This window comes from Amblyomma americanum, chromosome 7, assembly GCF_052857255.1.
Source record: "Amblyomma americanum isolate KBUSLIRL-KWMA chromosome 7, ASM5285725v1, whole genome shotgun sequence".
Classification (NCBI taxonomy): Eukaryota; Metazoa; Arthropoda; class Arachnida; order Ixodida; family Ixodidae; genus Amblyomma; species Amblyomma americanum.
Window position 1 is genome coordinate 127,063,438 of NC_135503.1, and position 27,579 is coordinate 127,091,016.

Consider the following 27,579-nt stretch of genomic DNA (forward strand, 5'->3'; position numbering starts at 1 on the left):
CTTGTCCACAAAAGCCATGACAAGCCAGAGCAACAGCAGCAAGTGAACAACCACACATTGCAATGCAGGGAATTGTATGTCGTCCTTTATTTGCAAAGCACACACACAAAAAAAAATGACACAAGTGCACTCATTTTAAAGTAGCAAAAGCAATGGATTGCCTTGGTAAAAAGGATTTTTACATGCCAGAAGCACAATGGTAAGTCTTCACAACAAACCCAGGTGGCAAAATCTTATTTACAGTCATCTTTGGTGGCTCTCTGGAAGCATGTGAAGCTCCAAGCAATGCCTCGAATCTGCAAGATAGAGCACAACCCGAGTCGTATCGGCAAGCTCAAGCGGGAACAGGGAAAGCCGGGCAAGCTAACCACGGCCGTAGTACCATTGTGGCTGGCTGTCCAGCAGAAAGCTTGCACTGCATTTACGCACCCCCGGTTTTAATGGGTCGCCAAGGCCACAACAAACTTCCTCATACCGGGCTTCAATACCTATTTCATAAGGTACTGGAGACCACTGGAAAAGTAACAGCAGCAAGACAGCATGCATTGCCACGCTTGTTCTCGCAGTGGGCACTCGCAAAGAGCCAGTTTTCCGACATCCTAACTGGCAGAACACTGAGTGTGAAGTGCATGCCTGCCAAGATTAGTGAGCAGAACAAAGAGAAAAGCAAGCACACGCACACACACAACAAAGCCCAATAGTGCGAACATAGTTTATACTAGAATGCCCAGCCTCCAGAAGCCAAAAAATCAGTCAGCGGCAGTTGTACGACGAACTGATTGCTAGCAGCTACGTAACAGAAATTGCAACAATAAGGTCACATGAACTATACTGTTGGGGACCATGGTGGTTATTTTGCGCTGTCCCCTTGGGCAGCAGTAAGCTGCCCTTATTCTGTCTCCATCAACTTTGTACTAAGACTTTGTGAGCTGTGCCACTTGCACGCTTTAAGCTGAAGGGGTGTAAGAGGCATGCTGAGAGCACTGGCTTGGCTCTGCACTCTCAGCATTGTTCCACTCCAGCAAGGCTTTGTTTCAGTCGGCCTTGGGGAATATCAAGTGCTGGCACGTTTCGAATTATAACAAAATCTTGCCATCTTCTGCTCTATACAGCCAGTATGAAAAACGTCTCTTCACGGTACATATGTACTTGCACAAGCCATTTTTGGCACTTGCTCTTTCCCACTCCATTCACTAGACAACAACATCCAGTCCTGAAAAAAAAAACTTAACCAGCAAAGGAGACCATGTAGACCAATGCCTGAGATAACAGATGTGTTGACAGTGATGTCAATTGCACCAGCTTAGTGCTTGAGCCACGCTGAATAAGAAGTACAGCTAGCAGTGTGTTCACAAACAAACCAGCCATCAAGCCAGTAAGAGTGGACAAAACCTCAATTCATGCAATGGCATGCCTTTTTCACAGGCACCAAACTAGAAGGGCCCACTGCACACATTTGCTGCACGTCTTGCATAGCCCCCAAATGTGTAGGTGTGCAGGCAGCAGAAAGGAAAAATACTTAGCTCGCGCTCAAAAATATCACTTGCACATTGCGAACGAAGATGTGCTAATTCAATCCTAAACTGCTGAGAAAAAGTAAAATTATAGCCCTCACTCTTTCTACAAAAATAATCATTGGTTCCACACTGATAAGGTGTTCCACATTTTTTGCACCCATACCTCTTGACATCCAGTTCAAGCATGGCAAATGACACTGTGCACAAATAGAGCAGGAAATGTCTCAGTTAAATAGAACACTGGGAGCAGTAGCATTGTCCGTTCTGCTTGGAAGTTTTTTTTTTTAGACACACAGACAACAGTAGTCGAGCAGCAACAAACCGTACCTACCAAGCCTGCCTTGCAGCTCTCAGACTAGGGTTCAGTCTGACCAGAGCTGACGTTGGGCGGTACTGTGACTCCTAGAGCACATCTGGTATTCCCAGCCCATAACAGTGAGGTGACATGTCCTTCTCAATCTGTACAGCTGTAGGGAACTGAAAGTGCTAAACAAGGCTTGCTGTGCAGTCTTGCACCAGTGGGATGAGCTCTGCACTTACGACTATTCTTTCTTTCACCATCACATAATGCTTAACCTACCCTTAAAGGGGCCATGACAGCCTATTTTCACGCATACCCTGCTTATGGCCTTTAATTCCCGACAGGTTAAATAACAATTCCCTGAATTTTCACTTGATTCTGTGCGGTAAATATTTTTAAAACGAATTTTTTTCGTTTCTTCTGCGAACTGCTTGCTGGTCTGGCAACCTCTGATCGCTGAAGTCATGAGGGCATACACGCCCCGCGTCGTCTGCTGCGAGCTGTTGAGGTGCTTGCATGCACACCGTAGACAGCGGTCGCTCGCAAAGTTTTTTTCTTTCAGCTTAGCGAAATAAAATGCATTTTTCAAGTTCTCTTTTTGGAAGCCTTCAACATAGTACGCGAGCTGAGTGATCCTTGGGAAAGCAGACTTGCTCGTGGCGCCCGTTTTCAGATTGTTGAGGAAACAGAAATCGATGGACCCCTGCTTTATTATTTACGCTTAGAAGCATGCTGTTCGTATGTTATGAGTGTGGTCGCTTCTGAGCAGTCAAGTGCTCCTGTATGTGAAAAGCGGCATGTCCCGTGCATGCCTTCGCCGATGTGCGCCGTGAAAGCTGCGGCGTTTTGTAGCTATAGCTACCAAGTTCTTGTCCACTATTTGTCGGCTCGATAATTAAACTCAAATTATCAAAAGGTGACACTAGAGTAACCTTGAGGCACGAAAGGAGCAAAGTGCCGAGTGCGATGATTTCCCCGCTGCATGTACGCGTTTGTAAGTCGAACATACATTTCCTTCGAGAACCCTCTTGCAGGAGCCAAGCCGCTTGCAAAACCCTATGTGACTCAAATGCTGTCACTGCCCGCACTGATGAATAGTCACCGCCGTCTAAATGAATGCTTTAAAATAATAGTACAGCATTTTGCTGTGCGTGCGCATTGTGCCCCAGGAGTGCGACGATTACGACTGCAGCCCCGTGCTGAGGTTGTTTACATGGCTGTGCGCAAACAGTACTGCTCGTTTGCATGGTATAAAACGCAAGATGGGTTTCCTTATCTTAAATATTACGTACTCTTGCCCACAAATTGCACTTCTACTCATTTACACACCATGATAACACTGCAATAAGCGCCGATGATGCTATATCGCTTGCTTGGGAAACGGTTTGCATGGGATATGGGCGCCTCCCGCTAATTGTATCTGCTTTCTCTTATGTCACTAAAATTTAAGTTTAGATCGCTTCGGCTAAAAATACATTTGGACATTCCTTGAATTAATGACAATACCCAGATTTGTTGTCCACAGTCGACGCCGACGGCTGCTGCCGGCTGCCTTCAGCACATGCTATGCAGACCAGGTCACATGTCGGCACTTCCCTCTTATTGTACTTGCGTCCTGCGATGTAGGCAGTCGTCGCTTTGAGGGCACTGTAGCCAAAACTACGCTTAACAGCTATTTGCAGGCGCTAAAACTTGCGAATCCGCTCTCCGCAATCACTGAAATCGCACACACGAATCCTGCGTACTCGCTAGGCCTCGTCACGAAAGGGGTTGGCTGTCCACCGTAGACCGAAATTCGAGAATATGGCAAAAGTTCTTCACTGATTAGTAAGAAAGTGTGTGAAGATATGAAATGTAGCCGTTCGTTTCGCTTTTTTCGGTACGGATATGGTACACAAGCGCAGTGTTTGCGGCTGTCGCCTCACCGGGCGTGAAGCTTTTCTCTCAGCCGCACAAGCCCAGTAGACGACGGCAAGCAACACCGTTGTGCAGTGTTTTCTGCCCGTGTCGCTTGCCTCGCCGATCGGTTCTATGCACAGGCACTGATTGAAAGCACATCTTTGCTGGTGCACGCACATTACGTATGTCGCCAATAAGTTTTAAAATTTTTAAGTTTATTGAATGTTATACCAACTAGTCCCCTACTACACTCTTCTGGTTCCCACTAAGCTGACTCTTAACATTACTATGATACACGGTCGTTGTCGGTCTAGAGTGACAGACCAGTGCGTCAGCAACGGCATTTGCATACCAACCAGCCCACTGACCTCGATCGCTGTCGCATCGGTCTATAGTGTGACCGGACCCTACCTATACCAAAGAAAAACTGCGTTACTGTTCTTATCGCTTTTGCGGCACCAGTCACTCATATGTGGGGAACGACTGCTACTTCGATCGCCCGCGAAAGTAGATGGGGGAATAAGACCTCGCTGCGCATATTGCAGCAACGAGAGCAGACGACGTTGCTCCGTGCATGCCCTAGTGACGTCATGAGAGCGTTCAATATGGTGGTCGCTGCCGGTGGGAGGAATCTCCCGATCTCAATTTCAATCGCATTTTTTTTAATATACAGCACGACCAGGGCAGCCAAATTTCGGAAACTGAATCATAAGCTCTTGTATTAGTTACTGAAGCACAAAACTGCAATATGAAGAGTGACCATGTCATGGCCCCTTTAAGAGTACAGTGCGATAGCATTAGAGATCCGTTCTGCGCAGGTACTCCTCCTCTGTTGCCTAGGTTCTGCCTACATGCTCATATGCAAAACTGGTCATTCTCTACGTTAGTCATAGATTGCAGGGAGTCCTCATACCTCTCCTGGCACAGTGGTGCAGTGGTTAAGCAATGCACCCCTGCCCCAGGAGGTGGCTGTTTCAAACACTGCCACTGGCGGGGCTTGTGAGACCCTGGTTGCTCTTCCCAAGCAACCTCTCGTGGCCAACCATTAATTTAACTGCCACCTGCCATGGTGGGCGGGTTTTAATGGCATCACTAGGCGACGTGCTTTTTCGCTCACAAACCCGACACTGATGACAATGCAATACTTTCTTCAGAACGGGAGCTTTAACAATATCGCATTAAAACTGCATTTCAAGTCAATTACCACAGGCAAAGTTTGTATAGCTTTCAAAGGGCTTTCTTACGGTGGCCGATGGCGCTCCTCAACTCAGCTGGTGCATGATGTGCTGGAAAGGGCGGGACTACTCCGCCCCAGCTAGTGTCAGACATCGGTCTGGACCCCTTGAGTGTGGGACTGCAGCTGCTCGCTGAACAGGCCGTCAAGGAAGACGCGCCAAAACCAGAACACCACAATAGAAAGGCTTACCTAAAATAAAGCAGAATAGCCTTGCAGCCTGTACCAGGTAGCTACATGATATCAGATGGACTGCTGCAAGTGTTTGTGACAAGTATTTACAGCTTGCGCACAACAACAAGAAACAAAAAACCTCCATCTGTATGATTTTCTGAACTGGTACTGCATTGAGCATCTATAAGAGTGAGTCATCGTGATGCAGTTACACATTTACTGTAGAAGTCATACGAAGGACTTCCTCAAAAGCTAGCTATATGTGCACTGGGAAGTGGGTGGATTTGAGTGTGTGCCGCCTGTAGTCATGTGATGAGGGTAGGATTGGAAGTGGTTGCACCAACATGGAAAGGGGGTGCAGTAGAGCTACTAATTTCAGAGGGACTAGAAAACGCAGTTACCCACACACATCAGGAAAGCTTTTTTGATTAAACCCCTACCCAAGAACATGCACCCCGCACACCACGAAGGCCGACGCACAGCGAGGGCTCGCGCCCTACACACCAAATACAGCCGGAACGACAATGTGGAGTACGTAGACGCAGCGGAATACCGACAAACCGACAGAAAAGCGTTTGTACTGGTCGCGGTGAACAGGAATGGCGCCCCATTGGCGGCCGCGTTGACAGAAACCACGTAATCCGAGACGGCGGAGGAAGTGGCAATAGCCTTAGCTACAGCGAACACGCGTGCCGATATTATATTCAGCGACTCCAAAACAGCCTTTCCCAATTTTGCGAGGGGCCGTATCACATCTACCTCACTCCGCATCCTTAAAAACACCCCCCTTCCGATTAGAGAAGTTGAATTGATCTGGGTCCCGGCCCACTCGTCTAAATCAGGGAACGAGGCGGCTCACGCGCAAGACCGAGGTTTCTTCAACAGGGCAGTGAGCGCGCCCTCCAACCAGAATTTCACGAGGGACGGGTCTATCTCATTTCATGACATCACCCATCACTTTACGCTGGAGAGGCGCGCATATCCCCCTCTCCACAAATCGTTAACAAAAGCGCAGGAAGTTACCTGGTGACGACTGCAAACACGTTCCCTTCTGAATCTGGCAGTGCTTGCCCTGATGTACCCTGGCCAGTACGACCCAAACTGCCATAAATGTAGTGAAAGGGCCACATAAGACCACATTCTCTGGAACTGTGCAAATGATCCGCCTCCGGCGGAGTTGATACAGCTCTCTTCTCCCGAGCGGTGGGAGGGCGTGCTGGTCAGCTCGGACCTTAACATTCAAGTACGGGCAATCGAGCGGGCCAATGAGGTCGCCGGCAGCCATGTGCTAGCGGCCATCTAGTATGTGTCTCCTGCAGCCTGCTCTCGACGCAATAAATTTTTTACAATCCAACCCAATCCACCACAAGATAAGAAAATATTTTTCTTTTATCGCCTAATTAGTTTCGCATCTGATGAACAGTTTGTTATAACGATAAATATACAACATATTTATTTCTCCAAAATGCCCCCAAAGCATTCAGAGGAGGAGACAAGCAATGGGAGCATATAAAAAGAAACAAATCACACTATAATACTCTTGGTAAGAGTACTGTACCTGTACAAGTAGGAGCTGCACTCATGAAAGCTCCAGATATAGCGTCAAACTGTATGCGTCAATAAAGTACTTTCCGCAGACTATAGCTTGAAAAGTTAACAAAAAAAGGCCTTAAAAAAGGTCTCACCCTGTCAAAATTGCAAAAAAAATGTCCAGCCTTTACCTGCATATATATGGTAGTTCATGAACAGATAACAAACCTGAACCATAAGCATTACAAAGTAAATATTACAACAAATAATACATCAGTACAATAAAAATAAATAAAATCAATGCTCAAAAATAATTCAAAAGTACAAAAATCTGCAATGAAAATTATTTAGATGGTGATAAGTGCATGTACAAATTCTTGAAACCTTGGTCAGCTGCTTCAGCAATGCCATTATGTTTTCGTGCGCAGTACGATGCATAGTTTAATATTGCCACGCTGCTGACTTTCTGCCGGCGCCACCTGGAGGTCGAACTGTGTTCCCGAGCGCGTGGCCGAACGTCTTCTTTGTCCAGAACGAGCGCGGCGGTGTTGGCAAACCTCGCCCGAGTGAACAGCTTTGTTCTCGGTATTTTCGCCGGTGACATTTTTGGTGGAGCCGTGCTGGGTATCATCCCATGTACGCTGACCGGGACGATAGCCCTGACGCTTCTCCCCGACGAGCAGACGCCACACCTGTCCACAAAGCGAGCCGTCGCCTGCGAGGCCTGCAACCCGAATTTGAGCCACTCACGATTCCTGCTCGGGCCATGACTTCCGCCACTGGCAGCCAGACAGGTCAGTCCTTCGGCAGTGCCCCGCCGTTCGTCTTTCTTGCACCTCGGTCGCCACCATCCTTCCACGGCGACCGGTTCGAGGATGTAGAAGATTGGTTGGCCGGTTTTGACCGTGTGGCCGCGTTCAACCAATGGGACGACGAGCGAAAGCTGCTGAATGTGTACTTCGCACTGCAAGACTCGGCGAAAACGTGGTTCGAGAACCACGAGGCGTCCTTCTCTAACTGGGCAGCTTTTCGCCGCGAGGTGCTCGCCACGTTCAGTCCGAGCGAGCGAAAGGAGAATGCCGAACTTGCCCTTCGCTCCAGGTCACAGCAGTCCAACGAGAGCGTGGCCATGTTTATTGAGGACATGACCCGCCTCTTCAATCGGGCCAACCCAGCCATGCCCGAAGCTACAAAGGTGAGGCACCTTATGCGTGGGGTAAAGGAGCAGCTGTTCGCTGGCCTCATGCGCGACCCTCCGAGAACTGTCGCCGCCTTTGCCAAGGAAGCGACGACCATAGAACGTTCCTTGCAGGAACGGAGTGCCCAATACGGCCGTCAGGCAAATGTAGCGGCCGCTCAGTACTACACGTCCTTGCCAGGCCCTGGGGATGAGGCGCTGCGAGCGCTTGTGCGGAGCATTGTCCGCGAAGAACTGCGACACCTCCACTTGAGTGCTCCGTCAGAAAGCGTACCTTCGACAGGCGATGTTCTCCGTGACGAAATCCGGCGAGCGGTGCAGCCACCCCCAGCACCCCTTTCGGAGCCGCACGTAATGTCCTACAGTGATGCCCTGCGCCGACCTGCCTCGGCGCCGCAAGCGTTTCGCCCCGTTGCCGAACAACCACCACCCCATCGTTACGTGCGTCCCATCGAGCAGCAGCAGGACCCGTGCCCTCCATTCCGCGAAGCGTACATGTGGCGAACGTCCAACGATCGTCCGCTCTGCTACCACTGCGGGGAGACCGGCCATGTTCTGCGGAATTGCCCGGATGGGTCTGAGAGGATTCCCACCGGACGCGCCTCGACCGTGCTATGGTGAAAGACCGCGGGACATAGAGGAGTACCTGAACTCTCAAGTGCCGCCCCCGACCTCACAGCGGCGACAGTCGCGATCGCCATCCCCGAGGCGCTTTGCTACGCCCAGTCGGCCCTCAACCTCCGGTCAGTTCGGAGGCACGTCCCCTCGGCGGGAAAACTGAAGACGGCGTCCTCCGGGGGTAGGGCCGCCGCTGCTGCACGAAGTCAACAGCCTCCACCCGACGATTGGACGCGACGGCCTGAGCGTCAACGACCCGATCCGACGACCTCACCGACGTGCTGCGAACGATTAGTTTCCGCTGAAATTTTAGTAACCGTCGACAGTTATGAACTGACCGCACTCGTCGATACCGGCGCTGATTTTTCTGTGATGAGCAGGGAGCTAGCCATGACACTCCGTAAGGTTCTGACGCCTTGGTGTGGACCCGTGATCCGCACTGCCGGTGGCCATGTCGTGACACCAATCGGCGTCTGCACTTGCCGCATCCAAATCCGTGGTCTTACTTTCACCGGCTCCTTTGCCGTGTTAGCTGACTGTTCAAAGGACCTCATACTGGGCATGGATTTCCTTCACGAGTATGGTGCGATCATAAACCTTCAGGAACTCATGGTAACTTTTTCCGCCCAGCGAGCCGTTAACACAACCACCGAGCCCTGTAAAGTAATGTTGCGCATATGTGACGACCACACAACAATCCCTCCGCGAGCCAGCAAGTTCGTCACACTCGAGTGTACTGACAGCACCGGCGCTCTTGGCATTGCTGAAGCGAACATGTCCCTGCTACTCGCTCGGCAAGTTTGTGTCGCCCGAGGCCTAGTAGACCTTGCCAATGGTCGTACCGAAATCTTAGTCACGAACTTTACTCGTGAACCGCAACATTTGACGAAGTCAGAAGTCGTCGCTTATTTTGACGAGCTTGGAGAGTGTACGAGGCAGTGCTCTTTATCCACCACGTCAGACCTCGCCGACGCGACGGCTACAGCCATTCCGACTGACGTGAACCCGCACCTCTCGGCCAGTCAGAAAAACTGCGTGCAAAGCCTAATCTATTCCTTCCGCGACTGTTTTGCGGAAACTTCCAAGGTCCGACAGACGCCGCTTACCAAGCATCGAATTGTCGTTGCTGACGACCAAAGACCAATTTGCCAGCGCCCTTATCGCGTGTCTTCCAAAGAACGCGATGCCATCCGCCGCCAAGTTACACAGATGCTCCAGGACGACGTCATCCAACCTTCCACGAGCCCCTGGGCATCGCCTGTTGTTCTCGTCACGAAGAAAGATGGCACCCTCAGGTTCTGCGTCGATTACAGGCGCCTGAATACCGTCACGAAAAAAGATGTGTACCCTCTGCCCCGCATTGATGATTCCCTAGACCGCCTGCGCGATGCCACCTTCTTTTCATCCCTTGACCTCCGCAGTGGGTATAGGCAAATAGAGGTCGACGAACGCGACCGAGAGAAGACCGCCTTTATTACGCCTGACGGTTTATACGAGTTTAAGGTACTCCCTTTTGGCTTGTGCTCGGCCCCTGCCACGTTCCAACGAATGATGGACACCGTGCTGTCCGGTCTGAAGTGGCAGACATGCCTCGTATATCTTGACGATGTCGTGATCTTCTCTGACACGTTTGATGAGCACCTGAAACGCTTGCGTGCTGTTTTCGAGGCCATACGTTCCGCTGGTCTCTCTCTCAAGCCAGAGAAATGTCACTTTGCATTTCAAGAGCTGAAGTTTCTTGGTCACATTGTCAGCGCACGAGGTGTTAGTCCAGATCCCGAAAAGACGGCCGCCGTAGCTGCCTTCCCTAAGCCAACAGACAAACGGAGCCTGCGTCGTTTCTTGGGCCTCTGCGCGTACTATCGCCGGTTTGTTCCTAATTTCTCCCGGCTAGCAGAGCCTTTGACCCGCCTGACGAAGGATTCTGAACCCTTCATCTGGGGCCAAGACCAGGACAGCGCCTTCACAGAACTCAAGTCCCGTCTGCAGTGTACGCCTGTGCTTGGCCACTTCGACGAAGAGGCCGACACTGAACTGCACACTGATGCTAGTAACGTTGGCCTCGGCGCGGTCCTTGTTCAGCGGCAGGATGGTCTAGAACGCGTGATTGCTTACGCCAGTCGCACTTTGTCCCGTTCAGAAGTCAATTTTTCCACAACGGAAAAGGAATGTCTAGCTGTGCTGTGGGCCGTTACGAAATTTCGTCCGTACTTGTATGGCCGCCCGTTTCGGGTCGTGAGCGACCACCATTCACTCTGTTGGTTGGCGAACCTGAAGGATCCCTCGGGGCGGCTTGCTCGATGGAGTCTTCGGTTACAAGAATTTGATGTCACCATCGTGCACAATTCTGGCCAGAAACACAGCGATGCTGACTGTCTATCCCGCGCCCCAATCCTGTGCCCCACTGACGAGTCCGACGACGATTCCGCTTTTCTTGGTGCTCTCACCACGTCCACCCTTGCCCAACAACAAAGGGCCGATTCTGACCTGCTGCCCCTCATAGAATACCTTGAAGGAATCGCCCCATCTCCACCTCGGCTCTTCAAGCGTGGACTGTCATCGTTTTGCTTGCGCGATGGGGTACTCTACAAAAAGAACTACGGCCCAACGGACACTGTCTATCTGCTTGCAGTGCCAGCTGCGCTTCGTGACGAAGTTCTGCGCGCGTGGTACGATGACCTTTCTTCGGGCCATCTCGGGTTTTCCCGCACGTTGGCGCGCATACGCACCAAGTACTACTGGCCCAAGCTTGCTGCGGTTGTCCGCCGTTACGTCCGAACCTGCCGAGAATGTCAGCGCCGGAAGACGCCACCGACTAAACCAGCCGGGCTCCTGCAGCCTATCGATCCCCCGCGCCTCCCATTTCAACAGGTCGGCATGGACTTACTCGGTCCGTTTCCGGCGTCTTCCATGGGTAACCGGTACATTGCTGTTGCCACTATCTCAGCCGCTACTGTGAGACCAAGGCTCTTCCCCGTGGTACCGCCGCCGAAGTCGCAAGTTTTTTCATTCATAACATTGTGCTTCGTCACGGAGCTCCAACGGTCGTATTAACTGACAGGGGAACCCCGTTTACGTCGGCACTTACGAACGAGGTACTTCGACTCAGTGGCACCAGCCATCGAAAGACAACAGCTTACCATCCGCAAACCAACGGACTGACTGAGCGGCTTAACAAGACAATTGCCGATATGCTTTCTACGTATGTCGACGCTGACCACGCGAACTGGGACCGGATACTTCCTTACATAACGTTCGCGTACAACACTGCGCCTCACGAAACGACGCGCTTCACTCCCTTCCATTTGGTGCACGGTCGCGAAGCCTTGACCATGCTGGACGCCATGCTTCTTCCGGATCCTACTCCCTCTTCTGTCGTGGATGCCGACCAATTTGTCCGTGACGCCGAAGTTGCTCGCCAAGTTGCTCGACAGCGAATCCGGTGCCAACAACAACGCGACGCCGAGCGTTACAACCTCCGCCGCAGGGAGGTGATTTACACACCCGGTGACCAAGTCTGGGTGTGGAGCCCAATCCGTTTGCGAGGGCGCTCCGAGAAGCTTCTTCGCCGTTACTTTGGTCCGTACCAGGTGTTACGCCGCCTCAGCGCGGTGACCTACGAGGTGCTCCCTCAAGGAACTGTCCGGTCCTCTCGACACCCGACGTCCGAGGTCGTCCACGTGGCGCGAATGAAGCCGTTTTATTCCCGTTAGCCCCGGACCCAACCCCGCCATTACCTTTCGCCTTATTTTTTTTTCTTCCCCTCGCGTGCGGCATCGAGTCGATGCCTCTTAGATGGGAGGGGCAATGCCACGCTGCTGACTTTCTGCCGGCGCCACCTGGAGGTCGAACTGTGTTCCAGAGCGCGTGGCCGAACGTCTTCTTTGTCCAGAACGAGCGCGGCGGTGTTGGCAAACCTCGCCCGAGTGAACAGCTTTGTTCTCTGCATTTTCGCCGGTGACAATATGTTTGACATTATATGGATGGCCATACTGTGAAAAGATATCTGATGGTGACTGAAAGAATTCACGATGAAAAGAAGGATGGTGATACAGCTTACTGAATGTGATAATCTGACAATTTTGCCACAGTCTGTCTAATTCCACTCTGCTCTTTACTACTGGGAAGCTAGTGTTATGTGAGTAGCCTAAATATATGAGCTGTGCAGCATGGTTTTGCAATGCTTCAATGCAATGGAAGCTAGTGTTATGTGAATAGCCTAAAAATGAGCTGTGCAGCATGGTTTTGCAATGCTTCAATGCAATGACGTAAGCTTGTTTGGAATCCCAAATGGCAAACACACATTAAAGTTTTCAATAGGTTAATGTTATGTATGCAATATTTTTACATGTAATGGAGCAGTTTTAAATTACGTAACGCGGAGGGTGCCACATCATCGGTGGTCACCCGCAATTAAAGAATATGTTTGTCCGACTACTATGGCTCTTTTACTTGTGCTAGAAAAACAATTATCTCATTGTGAAGAAAAATGTATCATTTACTTTTCAGTGATAAGTGATGTTCATACCAATTTCAGCTATGCATAGAATGAGCAAGGTAGTACGAAGTGCTTAAAAAAGGCAACTTTGTTCGGCTTGCCTGCTTAGGTGAAGTTTTTTTAGAAGCTAATGCACCAAAAAGAGGGCTGCTCCTAAACCGTTTTCATAAATGTCAATCTCAGTACAAGCCAAGTGCTTTTTGGCCACAGTGCACACTTTTTTGGAACCGATATTCTAAGAGAGATCAAAAAAGAGAAAAATGGCTCATATCAGCGGCTCAATAGCTTCCGGCCTAATCAACAAAATGTAAGCATATTTGCTGCATTTATGGTTTGTGCATTTTTTGTTAAATATGCAAAATTTATTTGAGCAGTGTTTAGTAGCACTTTAGTTTTCGCTGTACAATGTTATCTACCACTGCAAAAATGTGACCCTTGGAGGGTATGGGCACAGGGTACCCAGACCTCCGTGGGTCTCATTTTCGTGGTAGCACGGTAAGGTGCCCCACATTTCGCTCAAGAACACTCAACGCCGCAAGACGGCTCAACCCCGCACCATTGCACGAAGGCATGAAAAAGCTTTCTTGTGGAGGTGAGCATCCTTTTGATTCTTTTTTTTCTTGCTTACCTTGCAAGTGCGGCGCCGGCACTCTGCGAGTACCGCTGCAAAGAGTCTCTGCAAAGCAGAGGCATACACGAAGCAGTTTTTGTAGCGATAGCTACATTATGGTAGCAGTTCGAGCCTTCAGCGTGGCGGCGCTGCCACCCTGTGGCTGCTGGCGAAACAGAGCTGCCACAGCTATGCACATGGGGCGTGTCAAGTGGGACGAAGATGAAGAACGAACACCCAGGAAAACGTAGCGACGAAAGACTGACTTTGCAATTCAACTCAGCAAGTTCCACTCGGCCAGCTGTGGCTATAGCGTCACTTCATGTTTAACCACAGCTAAACCACCGCCAATTTTTTTTATATATATTAAGTCTATAGGAAACCACCCAATTGTTCGTCGCCACCAAGAATTCGTCTTGGTCGAATTCATCTTATTAAGCCGCCTGATGCTTGATCCAGCCAAAAGGTGCTCTTTCATTTGCACACATTTTGCCTCCTACAATGTTGGTGCACAAGCTCAAGACTTTTGATAGCAGTCTGTGAGATTAACTTTCAGTCCAGACTTAAGACTCTATCTCAGGAACACTACCACACTGGGAAGCCAGCACCATCTAGCTACTTGTCTGGTCATGAATGCCATGCTGGCTGGGACAGCAGACCACAGCTGCATTTGGCTGAGCAGGAGCAACTGAATTATTGTAAGCTGTCTCGCATAAGGAATGCCTGTACTGAGAGTACTGATTTGACATGGCTCTCACGGCTACTGGAAACCTTTATCCGGCTCTGCTGTCGCTGGCACGACGTGTCCACGCGTGCGCAGAATTTCCGCTGTCAAAGCAACAAGCACTTACTGCAAATAAACTATGTGGGGGAAGTAAGATATTTGCAGTTAATACTGAAACAGCATTTTGACTTGTTGGCATGGTTGAACCTAGCCAGCTTTGTATTCAGCTGGCAAAGGTCAGGGTTAACTGGAGAGACATGGGAGAGGCCTTTGCCCTGCAGTGGGTGTGGCCAGGCTGATGGTGATGATGTTGATGATGCTCCTTGTAGCCTTGCAAATACTTGTGCCTAACATTTAGGTTGAACTTCTAGTCTGCAGTCTGGTGGTTCTCTACATGGACTGTGTTTCTGCTACGTAATGTTCCTTTCACTGATAAATACAATAAAGCAATGAACGAATCATCTGCTAGCGGATAGTGTCATTTGCAGGATTCAAATCAGATGCACACATATGTACAATTTGAATTTGTAGAGTTTGTACAGTTTGAATTTGACAGGAATATTTTCTGCATATAAATGCCATGCTGGCACCTTGCCAAACAAAGCGTGCAGTGTACATGCCTTAGGATAAAAAGGAATCAAATAATTTTTAAGAATTTTTTAAATTTTTAAATGATGAAAAAAAATATGAGTGTTCTCCACTGCCTAAACAGAACTACAGCACTGTGTTAATAAGTGCCATGTATGGAAGTACAATGCAATGTAGTGAAAGCACGATAGCTCGCGCAGTGCATATTTTTCTTTGTCTTTTTTTTCTCCCTCAAAACCTGAGTAGCTATATAACTTCACCCTTGCCAAAGACGCATCTATCAAAGAATCATGCTGGGCTATGCTAGAAGTGCAAAAAAAATAAATGGTTATAAATCGCAGCACAGCTTAAGCAGAGCCCCGTGAGAGGAGGAGAGGAACCTGCCACGCAGCTGATTTTCACTATTTACAACTATTTACACTCAGGTCAAACACGAGACTGTCGTCAAATCAAGCAGCCAAAACACATGCTAAGGTGGGGTCTTCCACGCTGGTGGTTTGTGTCATTATGCAGACTGTGCATACACACAGCTACTGAGAATGTGGCGCAGAAAATGCAATGCAAAGGATACATGGACTGGCTCAGGTGCTGCAGCTGTAAAAGAGAAACATCACATAAGCTCAACATGATGGACAACAGTTATGCCCACACAAAGCACAGACTATTCTGAAACAACAGAAGCCATGTTAACACTGACATTTGCAATAATGGTTCACAGGAGTACAGTTGTCAACGAAGGCCATCACGATAACACTGTTTCAGAGAAGCATGAATACAAAACGAAGAACATGCTAATGCACAAGCCTCCTTTAATTTTTTTTAATACGGGCATAACTATTCTGACTGAATGCAAATTCTATAAGAGGAAAATGACAGCAGCTTTGTGGACATGTAAATACCTCATTGTGCAAGCTGTTTAGTGAAGTTTTAAAGGATGCAGACAGGACACAGAGTGCTATGTGCACACGTGACATCTTCTACATTTATGTCCTGTTGCAAAATGCTATACAGCTTTCAGAATGTGTGAGCCTGATTAAGCATGAAAGCGTCAAAAACATAACCTGAGGCTATGAAGTTTCCCAATACAACCAAGCATAGAATAGACATTCACTGACGGCACAGCAGCTGCGCCTAATACCTAGTGTAGCAGCCTTCACCACTATCCACTACAAGGTGAGGTTTGAATAAATATACTTTTAAGAGCTTGATTTCCAGACAAGCTAAACTCATCATTTACAATTAAGACAACATAAAGCTTAATTTACCAAGCCACTATACTCTGTTTCAAACATCATGTGCAACGCAGTCAAAGCTAGCGCTCTTGTTTACGCTGCCTGCATCCGTGACCAAAAAGTAGTACGTAATTTCTGGTGCGCAAAACATACTAAAGGCTTTGCATATAGGCTTACCACATGACACATTTGTCATGATCTTGATTAAATGCGATCTTATTGCTGACAACACGCTGTCCCTTCCTCGTGTCATAGACCACTCGGGCACAGAACAAACGTGGAGTAGCACACCTCCCTGTATTTTCCCGCCTGGACTACTTCCGTACCTTTCACAGCGTTGCACCTGATGTATGAAACGGAGTGTAGTGCTTGATTGGTTTGATCATAGAAGGTTGTGGCCAAGTACTACACCAGGGTGGCCAAATCCTCCTCTGGTGAGAGAGTGCGTTGTCGGTTCTGGTCACCGAGATCAGGCCGCACTCCAGGCCTGGTTATGCAATTCCAACGACACACCGATTTTTTTTTTTTTTTGAAACTCGGTGGAGAATTGCGCGGCACCAGGATTTGAGCCTTGGTCCTCTTACACGCGAGGCGAATGTTCTACCTCTACGCCATCGCTGCTCTCTTTTTTTTTTAATGCTAGAACTTTATCTAGTGAGGCTAGCCTAGCAGTGCTGTTCGAGGAACTAGCGGGGATTAAATGGGATGTGATAGGGCTTAGCGAAGTTAGGAGGACAGGTGAGGCGTATACAGTACTAAAGGACGGACACATACTGTGCTATCGCGGGTTAGAGGATAGACGAGAACTAGGTGTGGGATTCCTCATTAATAAGGATATAGCTGGCAACGTAGAGGAGTTCTACAGTATTAACGAGAGGGTAGCAGCTATAGTAATTAGGCTGAATAAGAAGTACAAGCTGAAAGTGGTGCAGGCCTACGCGCCTACAACCAGCCATGATGACCAGACTGTTGAAAGTTTCTACGAGGACGTAGAATCGGCAATGAATAAAGTAAAATCACAGTACACTGTACTGATGGGCGACTTCAATGCAAAGGTGGGCAAGAAGCAGGCTGACGACCACGCGGTAGGTGACTATGGGATAGGCTCTAGAAATAGCAGGGGAGAGTTACTAGTCGAATTTGCGGATAGAAGTAATTTACGGATCATGAATACTTTCTTCCGCAAACGAGAGAACAGGAAGTGGACCTGGAAGAGCCCCAATGGTGAAACTAAAAATGAAATCGACTTCATACTATGCGCTAAACCTGGCATCGTTCAGGATGTGGCCGTCCTCGGAAAGGTGCGTTGTAGCGACCACAGAATGGTAAGGTCTCAAATTAGCTTAGACTTGAAGAGGGAACGGAAGAAGCTAGTGAAAAGGAAGACCATTAACGAGTTAGCCGTAAGAGGGAAAGCACAGGAGTTTAGGATAGCGCTGCAAAACAGATATTCGGCTTTAACTGAGGAAGATGATCTTAATGTTCATTCAATGCACGATAATCTGACATCAATAATTACGGAGTGCGCAGTAGAAGTAGGCGGTAGGACAGTTCGACAGGATACCGGAAAGCTATCTCAGGTGACGAAAGATCTGATTAAGAAGCGCCAAAGCATGAGGGCGTCTAGCCCTACCGCCAGAATAGAATTAACGGAGCTGTCAAAGTTAATAAATAAGCGCAAGGTAGCCGACATAAGGAAGTTTAATATGGAGAGAATTGAGCATGCTCTAAAGAACGGAGGTAGCCTAAAAGCAGTGAAGAGGAAGCTAGGCATTGGTAAAAACCATATGTATGCATTAAGAGACAAGCAGGGCAATGTTATTAGCAATGTGGATAAGATAGTTAACGTAGTCGAAGAGTTCTACACAGACCTGTACAGTAGCCAATGTAATCAGAGCGTTAATGAGAAAGACAGCAGTTCTCAGCAATGCGTCATCCCGCCAGTAACGAAAGATGAAGTAAAGACAGCCTTAGAAGCAATGAAAAGGGGAAAAGCAGCTGAGGAGGATCAGGTAACAGCAGATCTGTTGAAGGATGGAGGGGACATCGTGCTAGAAAAACTAGCCACCCTGTATACGCAGTGCCTTATGACCTCGACTGTACCAGAAGCTTAGAGGAATGCAAACATTATCTTAATTCATAAGAAGGGAGACGCCAAGGACTTGAAAAATTACAGGCCGATCAGCTTACTATCCGTTGCCTACAAAGTATTTACTAAGGTAATAGCTAATAGAGTCCGGGCAACGTTAGACTTTAATCAACCAAATGATCAGGCAGGCTTTCGTAAAGGATATTCCACAATAGATCATATTCACACTATCAATCAGGTGATAGAGAAATGCGCAGAATATAACCAACCTCTATATATAGCTTTCATTGATTACGAGAAAGCATTCGACTCAGTGGAAACCCCAGCAGTCATACAGGCACTGCGTAATCAGGGGGTAGAAGAGCCTTATGTCAAAATACTGGAAGATATATATAGCAACTGCACAGCTACTATAGTCCTCCATAAAGTCAGCAATAAAATTCCAATAAGGAAGGGCGTCAGGAAAGGAGACACGATCTCGCCAATGCTGTTCACCGCATGTTTACAGCAGGTATTTCGAGGCCTGAATTGGGAACAGTTGGGAATAAGAATGGAGAATACCTAAATAATCTGCGATTTGCTGATGACATTGCCTTGCTGAGTCACTCAGGAGGTGAACTGCAAATCGTGATCAATGAGTTAGACAGGCAGAGCAGATCAGTGGGTCTAAAAATTAACATGCAGAAAACCAAGGTAATGTTCAACAGCCTAGCAAGGGAACAACAGTTCACAATTGGCAGCGAGAGCCTAGAAGTTGTGACGGAATACGTCTACTTAGGGCAGGTAGTGACAGCTGATCCAGATCATGAGAGGGAGATAACTAGAAGGATAAGAATGGGGTGGAGCGCATATGGCAAATTCTCGCAGATCATGAGCGGCAGTTTACCAATTTCCCTCAAGAGGAAAGTGTACAACAGCTTAATCTTACCGGTACTCACCTACGGGGCAGAAACGTGGAGGCTAACGAAAAGAGTTCAGCTTAAGTTAAGGACAACGCAGCGAGCCATGGAAAGAAAAATGATAGGTGTAACGTTAAGAGTCCGGAAGCGGGCGAAGTGGGTGAGGGAACAAACACGGGTTAATGACATCCTAGTCGAAATCAAGAGAAAGAAATGGGCTTGGGCAGGGCATGTAATGCAAAGGCAAGATAACCGCTGGTCCTTAAAGGCAACAAAGTGGATTCCAAGAGAAAGTAAGCGCAGCAGGGGGCGGCAGAAGGTTAGGTGGGGGAATGAGATTAAGAAGCTTGCAGGCAAAGGGTGGATGCAGCTGGCAAAGGTCAGAGTTAATTGGAGAGACATGGGAGATGCCTTTGCCTTGCAGTGGGTGTAATAAGGCTGATGATGATGATGGTAGTACTTGAAAACACAAATGGAACTCGTTTTTCTTATGAATAGCTATAGATTGCAATGGCTCCCTCTACAACATTGCCGCTATCACCTTTCCATCTTCACATTTACAACCTGTAAGTGACCTTCTTAGACAATTTTTCACTCTTGTATAAAAACCCGCCCCACATGTAATGGCCCCTTAAGGGGGACTCTGAGGTTCTAAACTGTACTGTGCAAAATACCCTGCACTTCCACATCATTTCAGTACTGCATAAGCCTTTTTGCTTCAGTGATGGAAAAGTAAGAAGACTCACATTCTCAATCAGTTTGGTCAGGTTGTCCTTTGCCAACTGCCGTCCTTCCTCAGACTCTGGGCTTGAAGACGCAGAGGAATAAAAAGATCTTTCAGGCGCAATTCTGCTGAGTGCAACAGCCAGACCAGAAACAGCAGAGAACGCGAGCGAAGCACAGGGGACAGTAAGTGGACATAATGCAGCAGGTTTTTTCTTTCCTTCGATAATTTGTTTCCCTAACAAAGGGAAAAAAAAAGTCAAGAGCACTAACTAACCCTTCAGATTGGGTACGCTCCACTAGGAAAGGAAAAAGTTTTGCCTCCACTAATATCTGTGCCAAGTCATTAGCAAACAGTCGCCTGTATAGCAAGGCAATGAATGCAACAGCCATCTTCAATTCTCCAGCGAAATCTTTGCAACAGGCTTCCAGTAAACTTGCAAGCTAGCAGAGGGGTTTGACACCTATAATGGCTCTTAATGTCACCAAGTCATTTTCTCTGTTCCCATGAGCATGTCCCACCACAGCTGGCTTGCACCATGCTGTGCTTATGACCACGGAACGGGCTTGCAGTTCGAGGAATAGCCACTGTCTGGAGGCAATGACAGTACATCATGCTCATCATAGTGGCTCAGCTGCAGCGACCCTTCTCACAGGAAATACACAACATATCTCTACACACATACCCAAGTAGCATGCTACTTGATCAACCGAGATGATAGCCACAGTTGGAGGATGCATGCACAACGGCAACATTTGGCTACATAGATTGCATGGAACAGCGCTCTGTGCACCACGTGCTTGCTCAATGAAAATTGGTTTTGCGGGAAGGAAACGGCACAGTATCTGTCTCAAATCTCGGCAGACACTGGAACCACATCGCATCGTAAGAGATAAAGGAGAAAGTGAAAGAAGAAAGGAAGAAAAAGGTCAATGGAAACATGAAATTTTGCTTCGGGGCCTTCAATAGTGATCCAAGAGTCGACATTTATCTACACTGCGTACCCACACAGTATTGTGTGTTCCTGTCCTCACAGCTCATTAAGTAATGACTTCTGCTGCTTTGGTTTTTGCATTCTGTAAGCTTAGCTGCCACCCTAATAAGCATACGCTCCCAAGCCCACGCACTTCAGTAAGGCCGAGCTCACCCACAGAGTTCCTGCTGGGCATTGAGCTCAAAGTGCAGTCGGGCCAGTCGCTCCTGCTGCTCACGCACGTGCTCCATCTTCTCAAAGGTGCAGTCCTTGCCTGTGAGGACACAGCCACACATCAAGACAATCATTCTTGCTCACTTGCCTCAAAAACAATCGCACTCCATTAACGGGCAACACAAGTCTGATTTCACAAGCCAAAACTGCGCCTGGGTTACAAGGCAAACCTTACAGTGGAAGGCCCGAGTGTAATTCTGACCATCTGAGGCTCCTTTCCATGCGCTAAAATGCGAGCGCCAAATGCTTTCATGTTCTGCTTACATCAAATGCAGCCGCCATACCTAGGAAACCCGTGTTCAGCACCAGCACACCCAGCTACTGAACTGCTGCAGCCACTTGCTGCCGATTGAAATGCAGCATTAACAGCTCAGCTGCAGTCCTTACAGTGCTCACAGTGCTGGTAGGTTCTAAAATGACAAAAGCTCAGGCACTGCACAGTACCCAATTCGGATATGTTCCCTCATTACCATCAGCACCAGCCACCGTATCCCAGCAAACAACCAACCATGACTACCGCTCCCTCTGGCAAGGATCACCAGCAGCAGAAGCCCGACTACGCCTACTGCAGGTCAAAGGCCTCTCTCATATCTCTCCAATTAGCCCTGTTAAAAAAATGTGAAACATTATGAATGTGTACAGGTATTGCTTCCTTACCTTGGCAATTTTCACTGCATACTCATTACTCTCGTTTTAGTTTTCCTTCCCATTAACAGAGAGTCCCACATAGCTCAAGCCGAGGTTTCAAAACACATCTTACAAACTCAAGGAAGGAAAATAGGAGTGCCAAAAACACACACACACAGCAGAAGAACAACATAGGACAAGCACTAAGTTCATCTGACTTTATCCTTTGAAAAGCGAGCAAATATACAGAAAATCCAGGCATGCGCAGAAAGAAATTGCATGCGCAATCATGTGGTTTACCACATAAGGAGAAGAGAAAAGGTTATGTCAGCAATACATCTGTGAACCTTCTTAACGCCAAGATTTCATATCTTGAACGGTTTTGTTGACCGCGCATGAGATTTCTATCTGCGCATGCCTGGATTTTCTGTATATTTGCCCGCTTTTCAAGGAATAAAGTAAGATGAAGTTAGCGCTTGTCCTACGTCGTTCTTCTGCTGTGTGTGTGTGTTTTTTCAGCGCTACTGTTTTTCCTTCTTTGAGTACAATGAACCATCTAGCCCAAATAGAAGTTCTTCTCAACATCTTACAAATACTGGTGCAGCAGAAACTGACACGTACGAGAAGAGGGCACACACATAGCCACCAACTTTCAGCTTTATTGGAAGCCTGCCAACACGCCGAATTTATGCCAAGCAATATGCCCAACGAAGAACAAAAAGAATGACAAAAAAAACGGATACATGTGGAAGCTAGGTGCGATAAATAAGTCATGACATCGCGCAGCACACGATTGCAAACACTCAAAGCCCGGCTCTTACATATAGCGACCACCCTAACTGAATAGGAATCTAATCAACTGTCAACATGGAAGGGAATGTTTGCCAAGTGAGAAGCAACATGACAGCGACGCTGTGTAAAGCAGCAGGTGAGAAACCGAAACAACTAAGAAAAGAGTTAAAAATCCATCAGGAGCTTGTCCCCAGCGAAAAAAAAAAAGTGAGTAACAGACCTGACAACCTCGAGGAAATTCGTGTCACGAACAAATAAGCTGTCATATTGCTTTCCTCGATGTTGCTTTTTAACAGGTCTTTTACTCACTGCTTTTATCTATGATTTCTAACTCTTTTGTCACCACGCCACTTTGCATCGATCACCGGTGGTCGACAGTTTCGAGGTATTTCAGTGCTACTGGGGGCGCTGAGAATTTGTTGCGCTATCTAGTTTGTTGTTTAGATGCTATACTTTCGTTTCCTGCATAGTGTTTACTTTTTCCGCAAGGCAACAATTTTTTAAATGTTCCTGAAAAGGAGGTTCAGCGTCGTGCGCTTGCGGGACGGTGCACGCTCAAAAAAAAAAATTGCACTTCGTGCCTGCAGCAGATGTTTTTGGTGCTTCAAGCAGCAGAGACTGAAAATGATATTGCATGGTCTGAATTTCTTTCTGACGAACAGACTGTGCAACCTCAGCACAAAAAGTGGGCACCTGTTCACCCATAGACTTATTTTCTGCTTCTTTCGCTCATAGAGTCGTGTTAAACATGGCACTGATATCGTGAATTATATGTTTGGTTTCTGTAGCATCTCAACATCATTTGGGCAAGATTTACTTCCATCTGCCCAAAAATTAATCGACTGCTGGCTCTGCAGAAATCAGGGCACTGACCTCGAATTTACACTTTGTGAAAGGCCAAAGATGGTCGCAAAAGCTGTGGATGTCTTCCAACTGGTCCTAAATCGTCCGAAAACTCTTCTGAAATAGTTTATGCAAAATCAAAGCATTGTAGAACATTCTAAAGCAATTTACAGTCGAACCTCGCTATGATGTATGTAGATATTAGAACTTATTGGCTGTATCAAACTGTTCCTAAATAATGTGTGTCGTACTAATGCACCAAGATTGGAATGGCCAAAGTGTTTCACTTTGAAGACTATTTTCTGGTAAATTCCGTAATCCTGAAGGGTGTTGTCAAACACCAGTGTCCGAAGTGGTAACAATGTGCACTGCTCACAGTAACTCATGAGTGCCTGGTCAACGGCCATGTAAGACTTCAGTCTATACTTCGGCCCTGAATATGTGTGCTGGGCCTGTGAGCCAAGGGGTAGGAAGCCAGCCCTTCCATATGCTTTGGCACACCCAAAGTTGGTAAAGAGAGCCATAGTAAACTCTTGCTTCATGACAGCTCTTGAAATATCATGAGAACACCGACAGGAAAATGCTCTTCAGAGACAAGCAAAGGAACTCAGTGAAAGTGGCTGTCGAAAGGAGGTTTCAGCGATGCCTTACCTGCATGCTATAACACACAGCCTGAAGATCAGAAATAGAGCAGGAATTGATGATGTCTTTCCGGCCCCAAAGAAATTACATCAGCTGTGTAGAAGGGTTAACTCTGACACTACTAGAGAACCCGACTGTGCTTGATGAAACACTGTATGCCTCTTGTAAACTGAAAAATATGGTGACTAAATCCCAATAACATGTGGCAATATCTACATTGACCAAACAAGGACTGCAAGAACGCAAAAGAAATCTTAAGGGTGTAAACTCAGGGGAATTAAGATAACACTGTAGCCAGTGCAAAGACTGGAAACCTGCCTTTGGAAGAACAACTGTTCTGCGCAAGTGCCGGGACACCACCATAAGGGTAGTAATAGAAACTCATCCCATTTCAAAGTTCCCTGATGTGTCAGCAAGGCTTCGGCATGTCTGAGCAAAAAAGAGCTGCTGTTTCTGAACGACAATAACAACGTGAATGATTGGAAGGCAGGGGGACAAGGGTGAAGTAATCGCACCATTGTTGTGTCAGCTGTCTCTCTTTTGTGTTGTCACGGTCCTGGTGAGTATATAAGCCTCGACAAGGCAACAAATGCAGTTGTTAGTCAGCACCTGTATTTACGTCATTTTAACGCGACAGCGTTAAGGGCCCTGTGACGCAGGAAAGACGGTGTCGGCGGCGGCATTGGCCGTGAGTGAAAAATCCCTCCTCTCCCTCCTTCTCGCAATGTGTACGCCACTGTCCCAACAGATAGCGCGCGACAGCAGCACCTCCCGCTCGTCTCGTTCGGGTGCAGTGGGGCCGTGCGAGCACGCAGGAATCACGCGGTGAGCGGCGAACAACGCAGCGCACATCCAAAGCGTGTACACCATGAAGATTGCGTCTTGCTGTCTGTTCGTTCGGCGCAGAAGCTATGCTAGTGTTCGTGGCATCGGGTTTGACGAGAACGATGTGCCGACGAACTACGATTGCAACTTGAGTCCTGCGCGTTTCGGCAAGGTGCCTGACAGCGCTTCTATGTGGTTTGCCACTCCCCGCGTCCGTTTCACCGTACCTAGCAGAGCGATTTGTCTAACGGGGAAGGCGTCGCGCCGAACGGGCGATGGCGTTCCGTGGACTCCCTGGCAGTGCTGCAACACGCTGTCACGTTCCACTCTTAAAGGCGAAGCTTAAGCGTGCTCCAATTTTTCCTTCTTTTAGCCGATGACCTTGATTGAAAGCAGTGAAGCCACAGTTTGCGGTACTTGGCCAGCCATTTGCTTGATGCGGAATTAGAGACCGGCGAGAATGCAGAGACACAAAAGACAAAGACATGCACTTATCTTTGTCTTGGTGCATGTCTTTCATGTCCCTGCGTTCAATTAAGCAAATGGCCAAAAGCAAAAGAGACAAGCACTCTTATCTCTCTCCTTGTGTAGCAGATTTTGTGCCACGATTCTGTAATAAGACGCAACAGCCAAAGCGGCCACTTGCGCAAAAGAAATGACAAGAGGGGCCAGCACTACTCACCGAAGGCCTGCAGCTTTCCCGAGTGGAAGTCGTGCAGCAGCTGCAGCAGGCCCTGCTCCATCTGGCGCACGTCCGTGACGTCTGTGAGAAATGAGTGCTGCTCGCAGGGGGCCCCAGCGCCACGGACATCGCTCTCGGCCGGACCACCACCCCCCACTGACGGGCACAGGAAGGTGCGGCAGGCACGGTGCCAGGCAGACAAGTGGGGGAACAGAGGGTGCAGCAGCAGTAATTGGCAGACACAGCTCTATCACTTCTCACCCCACCAGAACTGAGCGGAGCCTTCATCAGGTGCACCCGGGGGTGGCGACATGGCTCTCAATCATTGCAAGTGCTCTCCACAAGAAGAACGCAATGCACAAGCTACAGAGATCACACAACACATATTGTGATGAAGCTAAAACTGAATCAAAGCACGACAAAATTTTTTGAACTCACTAAAACATTACAAAGCAGTTTCTTTTTTTTTTAGAATTTCATTCATACCGAAATGCAACAGCACATTCCCCATTATGATGGTTCTTGCAACGTGCCGAACACATGCTGAAAAGACGTTGACACACACAACTGCAGACAAAGCTTTGGTTTCTGCCTGATCAAACTTTAAACAAAGCATGCAGTAGCACAATGTGCCAGCACATCGTGTGATGCACATGCATACCACAGCCACAGCAAGGGTGTCAGATGGTGCATGCATTCAGGAAGAATCGCGGCCAAGCCATGGTGGCTTCTTGTACTGGTCAAGGGCACTGCATGAAATGCCTTGAGGCTCTGCATGCACTAAAGGTAGTACATGGAAAACAATCAAGGCTTGCTCAAAAGCGTTTCATGCCACACAGCAGCTGAACAACGTCGTGCCAGTGTGCTGCAAGGTCAACAACACATACTAAATCTCCAGCGACCTTGCTCACTGTTACAAGAGATGACTTTTAGTTTATTTTTACAAATTCCCACCATCACCAGGATGTGCACACCATGACTGGGGGCCGTGTCTGTAGAGAAACTGAGCAGCGCGAATAGAAAACGCAGAGCGAACGACGGCGCCCGAAATAATACCAGCCCGGCTCAGCTGTGTTCGCGTTCCTCGAGAGGTACTACGCTCGAGAGGTACTACAGAATTGGCGTGCACTGCACACGGGCCTTCCAAGTTGGCATTCCAGTTTACGCAGGCAGTGCACAGCACTGGCACGGAACACCCGAGGGGACGAGAGAAGAGCGCTCGCGTACCTTTGCCGTTCCTGGGCGCGCGACGCGGGGTCGGCTTGAACTCCATCTTGGGCCGCAGCGACTTGGTCTCATCGGCGGCCGACGTCTCGGACATGACCCGCGCTAGCGGCGACTTGGACGGCTGCCGCGACAGCTCGAACGCGCTCTCACCGCGGGGAAAGGGGTCGCCGCCGCTGCTCGAGCTGGCGGCTGCGCTCGGCGGCGCAAGCAGGAAGCTATTCGCGGTCGAGCTCGGGGGCGGCAGCTGCGCCGAGGAAGTCGTCGCCGACGCAGTCGACGTCGTCGGCACCGCCGTGGGGGCCACCACGACTTCTGGGGCGGCTTCTTCCGACTCGGCAGGGGCGACGGGGACCGTCTCGCCGCCGCCGCTGCTACACGACGCCGCGGCGCTATCCGCCGTCGCGTTGCCGTCCATCGCCAGTCGGAGGTAGCCGGCCTTACTGGTGCTCTCTTTGAGGCGCAACATTAATGATGGGCTTTTCACTCTCCCCACGGCAGCAGGAATGTCATTACACACGCGTGGAAAACGCGCGCGCTGGAGGTGGAGAGGGGAAAGAGCGCGTCCCGGAGTGAAAAGAAAAAAATACGAAAAAGAAACCAGCCTGACAGCACGACGCGTCAGGTGAATTGCACGGATGAGGATGACTCAGCCGACCAACGTCAAAACACCTCACAGCGCCTGTCAAAACCGTAGGCCGGGCGCGCCTGGGCCTGGCAGAAAGTCTTTTTTTTTTCCTTTTCGTGGCCGCTAGGGGCAGCGCAAGCCTAGCTGATTTTAGTGGATTTGCGTTAGCCACAACCATGGTTACTAATTTTATTCTAACCACTTGCATTATGTCTCAGCATTAGTTTTGAACATTGTAACAAACGTTTTAGTACTTTTTTGGATTGGTTATTGA

The 27,579-nt window shown here is 48.5% G+C and overlaps 1 protein-coding gene across 4 annotated transcripts; it reads right to left on the bottom strand.

Moving 5' to 3' along the window:
- Positions 1-62: 62 nt before the first annotated feature.
- On the bottom strand, positions 63-27,399 carry LOC144099549 (uncharacterized). Of its 4 annotated transcripts, XM_077632939.1 has the most exons (8): positions 26,681-27,376; positions 25,454-25,609; positions 20,983-21,082; positions 19,858-19,918; positions 15,463-15,485; positions 4,962-5,084; positions 3,325-3,433; positions 63-296 (listed from the first exon to the last, which is right to left on the bottom strand). In XM_077632939.1, exons 1-6 carry the CDS (start codon positions 27,144-27,146, stop codon positions 5,039-5,041), a joined length of 852 nt encoding a protein of 283 aa, XP_077489065.1. In that variant the 5' UTR covers positions 27,147-27,376; the 3' UTR covers positions 63-296; positions 3,325-3,433; positions 4,962-5,038. The 4 variants fall into 4 exon arrangements, with proteins under 4 accessions (XP_077489065.1, XP_077489066.1, XP_077489068.1 ...); XM_077632940.1 differs by lacking the exon at positions 3,325-3,433 and having other exon boundaries at positions 26,681-27,399; XM_077632942.1 differs by lacking the exon at positions 3,325-3,433 and having other exon boundaries at positions 25,454-25,534; positions 26,681-27,383.
- Positions 27,400-27,579: the final 180 nt, after the last annotated feature.

Bases quoted from the DNA above. Each gene is read 5' to 3' on its own strand.
- LOC144099549 (XM_077632940.1), bottom strand. From the start codon at position 27,146: ATGTTGCGCCTCAAAGAGAGCACCAGTAAGGCCGGCTACCTCCGACTG. The intron at 25,610-26,680 runs GTACGCGAGCGC...TGTGCCCGTCAG, and splicing joins CGCGCCCAGGAACGGCAAAG to TGGGGGGTGGTGGTCCGGCC. The intron at 5,085-15,462 runs GTATCCTTTGCA...CGGCCTGTTCAG, and splicing joins CAGCACCTGAGCCAGTCCAT to CGAGCAGCTGCAGTCCCACA.